General features: G+C 44.6%; 2 protein-coding genes across 2 annotated transcripts; one reads left to right on the top strand and one right to left on the bottom strand.

Moving 5' to 3' along the window:
• Positions 1-1,880: 1,880 nt before the first annotated feature.
• PENARI_c081G10691 (zinc-binding alcohol dehydrogenase family protein) lies at positions 1,881-2,927 on the top strand (the record flags this gene model as incomplete). Its single annotated transcript, XM_022637705.1, has 1 exon — positions 1,881-2,927. The coding sequence occupies one exon, from the start codon at positions 1,881-1,883 to the stop codon at positions 2,925-2,927; it is 1,047 nt and encodes a 348-aa protein (XP_022482440.1).
• Positions 2,928-5,863: 2,936 nt separating this feature from the next.
• PENARI_c081G04818 (uncharacterized protein) lies at positions 5,864-6,133 on the bottom strand (the record flags this gene model as incomplete). The annotated part of the gene is made up of 3 exons (XM_022637701.1): positions 5,864-5,919; positions 5,981-6,023; positions 6,077-6,133. Coding segments are annotated over 3 exons (156 nt in total), but the record flags the coding sequence as incomplete, so codon positions are not given.
• Between the last annotated feature and the right edge of the window lie 172 nt (positions 6,134-6,305).

The raw sequence follows: 6,305 nt of genomic DNA, 5'->3' as shown, positions 1-6,305 counted from the left end.
AAGTAAATGCGGAAGGGACCTTCGGGCCTGCCACACCCTGTAGTTCAACCAGCTATCGTTTGACCTCAAAAGCAGGCTTTCCAAGGATCGGATGTTATGAAACTATCAGTAAGAAAGACAATACTGTAAGCCAAGTTAAAATGGAATCATGAAAACCAGCTTGTTGTTAAGATGAGAGAGCAAGTGGCACTCGACACTCTTGATGAGCTGCTCGAATACATTCTAAAAGGCCCCTCGTGATGTTTCTGTTGAAAGAATTCCTTCAGTCCGGTACACCAAAAGCCAATGTAAAATTGTGGTTGTCGCCACCAATAGAAACCGTACTCAGGGTGTCAATTTCATCGGCCGATGCGCGCGACGCGCGCGTCTCCAGTATAGACTCAGGTCTAACCCTAACGCATGAGTAGTGCGTATCCGTGTGATAGGACAATACCACCAGTACAGGGGATACAACATTTTGGTATACTGTGTTCCCAGGCCACCCTAGCTTTGTATGGCACCAAATTGTAGGACACCTGAATAGTCCTGCACCTCATACCGCTGTTTGGCCGTGTCTGATACGGGACGCCCCATTTTTGTTCAGACCAAATATAGGTTTTCGCAACAACGCTGTCCATCAAAAACCAATGCCAGAGTTACAGATGACCACAACACCTGAGCTCTGGATTTAATTCCCTGATTATTGATTGTACCACTTTGGGAATACAGTCCTTTCTAAGATTCTTTTACGTACTAACAGTAATGAATTAAAGGATGGTACTGTCATAACAAGAAAATTGTATATTAAAATTACAAGAATGATTCAGTTACATACTTATCATGTGATAGTCCATCATAGGATAAAGTAACAATATTTATGCTAATGCGGACAGTTTGCAGACATCCGCGGACCATCCGCAGATATCCTCAACTCCCTGTGGGGAGGATGCAGATACTAAGGTAATCTCAGCAATCCGCGGATTTGCGGAGCGGATAAGCAGCAGCCTGATACACATGATGCAAGAAATTAATTTACTACTCTTTCAAAGCATGAATGTATTCTAATTTATTATCTCCTGCCTGAAGATTTCAGAGACTGACTCACAGAATGCAGCAAAAAATTGACTATCAAAATCTTTTCTATCAAAATCTTCACTCCTATGATTCACGTTCCCTTGAGGAGCGGTGCTCGAATTGCGTCAGGCGAGAAAAGAAGTGGCAAGCCGAGCGTGAGCCTTCAAAGGCCTATTATTAGAGCCCAGGTGACCAGACAGTGTCTGGTATGGAGGGTCATCACAATTACTCATCAAGTGGTCAACAAATTAATTGGGATATGATGTGGATGAACTCATGGAAGACCACATACGCTTTGACGAGGACTAAGCGCTGGGCCAGGAAACTGAGGGTGAAATAAAAAGCCAATGATAACGGAACCGATATTACTTGAATATATATTTATTACAGCGCCATGTTCCTACTCATACTAATGTTGTTAAATAGCAAAGATGGGCATGTTTTTTAAGTTTATGTTTAAGGGGTAAATTGTCGCTGTAATCTACTTTAACAAATTGATGTTACTAATGTCCCCAGTGACATCTTCTGCGTTGGGGTATGGCATGCGCAGCCTTTAGTGAAGATGATACCTATCAACCTGAAGTGGCTTTTATCCACATCACGATTGGGGTAGAGACTGTTATTCCATTCCGATCCATAAGTTCGGATAACGACTGATCCGCTATCCGTTTTCATAATATCCACTTCGGGTGTGGATGGAGCTCATCCGGTACATTTATAAATTCGATTTTGATTTGTAACCATCGGAACATTCTGGACTTATTGATGTTATTTAAATCACTGATACTGGCCTAGAACGTCAAACTTCACTCCCCTAAGCGAAAAAAATGGCAACTCAGAAGGCTTTAGTCATTGTTGGAACGAATAGAGCAGAGGTTATCACAAATCGCCCTCTGCCTACTCTTCCCGATGATTGTATCCTTGTGAAAACCGTCGCTGTCGCGCTGAACCCTGCAGACTGGAAGCTTCTCAGTCACTCTCCGCCTGTAGGAGCGTTGCTGGGATGCGATTACTCCGGCACTGTTCAACAGATTGGCAAAACAGTGACGAAGGCTTTCAAAATTGGAGATCGGGTTTTCGGATACGGCCGTGGAGCCAACAACGATCGACTGGAGGATGGGACATTTGCTGAATATATCATTGTGAAAGGCGACCTACAATTTCACATCCCCGACCATCTCATATTTGAAGAGGCCGCCACCATGGGCGTTGCTCTTTATACTGCAGGCCAAGGCTTGATCCAAAATCTTGGCCTCCCTTTCATCAACGAGCAATCCAATGAAGCGACTTCTATCCTCATTTATGGTGGATCATCCGCGACTGGCGCAATGGGCATCCAACTGGCTAGGATTTGCGGCTATACCCCCCTCGCCACCTGTTCGAAACACAACTTCGATTACGTTTTATCTCTTGGGGCAGCAGCTGTGTTCGACTACAAGGACCCCGAATGTGGAATGAAGATTCGAGAACACACGAAAGATTCTCTGACGCTCGCTTGGGATACAATCTCAGAAGATTCCAGTGCACTGATTTGTGCTAGAGCTTTATCCTCTTCTGGTGGGCGATACGGCTCCCTTGGGCCATCGAAGTGTCCGCGCAATGATGTGCAGTCCAACATGACCATTGGAACTACGCTATTTGGAGAAGAACTGCATTTCGGAGACTTTAGAATCCCCGCTATGCCAGACCATCTCGCATTTGCTAAGAAGTTCGCTGTTTGCTGTGGGGATTTATTGGCCGAGAAGAAAATCAAGCCTCTTGTTCCTCAGGTTATGAATGGTGGGTTGAGAGACGTAGCACAAGGCTTAGAAATCTTGCGCGCAAAGCAAATCAGCGCCCAAAAGCTTGTTTATCGGGTTGCAGAGACCGCATAGATAGTGAGTTATTACTCCGTTCTGGAAAAAAGAAACTCGAATATAATGGATTTGAGAAATCATCGATAATGGCCATGCACTTTCAGCAATGATTCATGTCGACAAATAGGCGTGATCTCCAAACAGGTATCATTCTCGCAATCGCGAAAAAAAGTCAAACTTGTTTTGAAAGTTACGCTACATCTCTGAAGTCAGACCTGGGCATCGCAAGTACCCTTCTGCGCACATTCCCCTTGCACCGAAGACACCAACTCGTCATTCAAGGAAGATATCCTATTGTTGATCCTGGAATTCTCTGTAAAACTGCCACGGCTGCTGTATAACGGTTTTATTCTCTCCCTTATACTTTTCATCTTCCTAAGCACTTATGTTACCTCCTGTCAAGGGATTATTACTACCGGGATGTAAATATGTTGCGCATATTGTAAGAACGTGTTGTCTAGCATTGAATTTCTATTTCTATTCACGTAATTTTCGGGTGAACTCAATGGATAAAACTTCGCTTAGGGCGTGTTTTACAGTTGCGGCTATCTTATTTTCAGTTAAATTTCTCATACCAAAGAGGATCCTCGGAGGCAGCAGCGGAAAGAATAGGTTCCAGGTCAGGGTCTCTGCATATACACCCTTGGACAGAATCCAGAAGGCTCTGAGATGGTTGACTGATACAAGTGATCAATACTTTGAACGGGCTTGGGATAACTTTGCGGACCCTTGTCATCCCAAAGATTCAATGTTGGCTAGTATAACATTTTTCGTCCGTCTTCATCACTAACCCTCCCTCTTTCACTTTCCTTTGAGCTCCTCATCTGGACATGTAGAACAAGTTTACTAATTTCCTGCGATTCTCTGGTGATCGCTTATTGATCAAACTACTTGCTAATAAATGCAACACGCCAGTCCCATTGTGTGCAACCCTCCTCTTTACGGCCATAATCATCCCATCAGAAAAGGCCTGGCTTCATCAAAGTGCATCCATCCTGGTAAACTGGCTGCAATTATTTGCGCCACAATGGACCCTGCTACTTGATCACCCAATCAGCATTATCGTTCTATGCTAGATGCTTCTGGGAATTACTCTGTCTACTCGTTCCCACGCATTCCTAATCAGGATTTGGATGACTACCAGTGCCAGGGAAATTGGATGAGTCTACTGGGAGATTTACCATATGTCCTGGGATAGGAGTTACCAGAGATGTATTGTCAGGATGTGGCTACAGAAAATTGCTTGTCTCACCAATAAGCGCATGCGTCAAGAGGCTTTTATGAGCAACCGTCATCACTTTGTGAGGCCCCAAACATTTTGCTCTTCGGAGCCGGTCGCACGTTCCCCAAGAGCCCGCCAAACCCAGGATAATTTTCAGGCGCGCGTAAGCTATGTTGTTCGGGACTTGATTTTGGTTTATATTTCTTATATCTGCTGTGGAACGTGACTAGGTGATCGATTCTTGCCATTTTCAGCACCAATTTGTATTGTTTTGGTCTGCCCAGCAGATTTGATGAATTGGTGGGCCTTTGTCGGGTAGACGTTCAGAGAGATAGGAAAACTTCGATCGGTTACGCAGAATTATTGATACTTAACGTACCAAGAAAGTGACTGGGGCATGTAAGTGATGAATTGAGGGAGAGTGATGAATTGAGGGAGAGTGATGAATTGAGGGAGAGTGATGAATTGAGGGAGAGTGATGAATTGAGGGAGAGTGATGAATCGAGGGAGAGTAGGGGATTGGAAAAGCTTAGTGATTTGGAAAAGATGGCGAATTACAGTACAGTAACTCATACCTTCAAAGGCCCTATGTTTGTCATTTCGAAAATGACAAACACGCCATTCATAGTCGATTACACTCTTCAAGTTTATAAATGACCTTCACTGCTAAAAAAGCCCCAAATTAGCATAATAATAAGAGCGTGCTAGATTACACCGTTAAATTCGTAATTTAATTGCCAAGCCCGGTGGTTGCGATCTGTGCAGGAACCCATCGCACACGAGTCATACCGACCTCAAGCCGCATGCCACAGCACTGTTTGCAACCGAGGAACAATTCAAAAATAACAAGGCTCAAACAGCACATATCTACCACGATGAACAAGGGCGCTATACTGGTCATATTTTGTATCAGGAAAGAGAGAACAAATCGTCGGATGAATGAAGCGCTCTGAGTGATACTTGGGCACCTAGTCGCCGCGTCGTTATGTTTAAAATAAGAACTACAGTGGCTAGAACAGAATCGAACCGCTGCCCAGCGGCACATATCAACAGTAGCTTGTTTTTGCAACACCCCTGGGGTGCAACTATGTCATTCAACGCAGTTTCTGTACGGTAAGGGAATGTAGCACAATTTCAATTGGAAACCACTCCCCTCAACTAAAGAGCGACTGTCAGCCCGACCAAAAAAGAGCTCTACATGGCGCCAGGGTGTACAGGATGGCTCGAAGTTAGTTTCACCACTTTGTTCTCACAGAATCTGTCTCGAGCCCAGTTCCGAAACACACTAATCCAGTCCAGGATTAGCTCGGATTCAAATACTGAATCGTATTGAAAGGGTTCCTCACGTGATGGAAAGTTTCGTAAATTAACTGTAATACATTTGCAGAGAATACTGGCATCTGCAGGTCCGGCGAGTATGAGAATATATAAATCAGGTCGACTCCCGCATCAGCAGCCATCTGTGAAATCCGCTCAGAGCTTTGTTGAGTGGTTTTGCATAAATCATACTGCGGGCCCAGAATGATTATTCCCCATAAGAACGTCGTCCACCTCAAATTGTATTCCACTGGTTGATGACCCCGACCGCACAATATTGATGATGTGATGGACGTCATCATCATTAGATTTCCGGATTGCCCTCAGAAAGTCGTCCAAAAACCTCTGATAGTAACCAAGTTCTTCGTCCATCTTCCTTACGTAGCTTTTGCGTCGCTTGTCGGAGCTCTTATCTAATATGCAAATAGAGCCATGCTTCGTGCATTCCAAGCACGGATTTCCAGAACTGCACTATTGTTTGAGACATCAATAAGTTAATAGCTAAGTATGCGATATGATTTAGGATCCTTACTTTGGTCCGCCGACGCTGACACTCTTTGCAGGCTGCTGAGAGTCTTCGCATTTTTAAGTCGTCTTGTAATACGATTGTTCCCGATTCTTCATCTACTGAGGCTTTGGTAGTTGGCGTATGAGGACGAGTCGGCCTGAACCGGGAAGAAGACATCTGTATTAAGTGTTTAGTATAAGGGTAGACGCAGAGTAAAAGGTGAGCGGGGAATAGGAGGTCGGGGCAGCAAAGGTGGCGACGGGAATTCATAATATGACCCACATCACAAGCAGTGAGAATAGCGGAGCAGGTGGGGAAAAAGAGGGACCGCGCAGCAGTAGGAAGTACA

This window comes from Penicillium arizonense (genome assembly GCF_001773325.1).
Source record: "Penicillium arizonense strain CBS 141311 chromosome Unknown PENARI_contig081, whole genome shotgun sequence".
In the NCBI taxonomy this organism is placed as follows: Eukaryota; Fungi; Ascomycota; class Eurotiomycetes; order Eurotiales; family Aspergillaceae; genus Penicillium; species Penicillium arizonense.
Note: the sequence above shows the minus strand (reverse complement) of the source record. Positions and strands in the feature narration are given on the sequence as shown.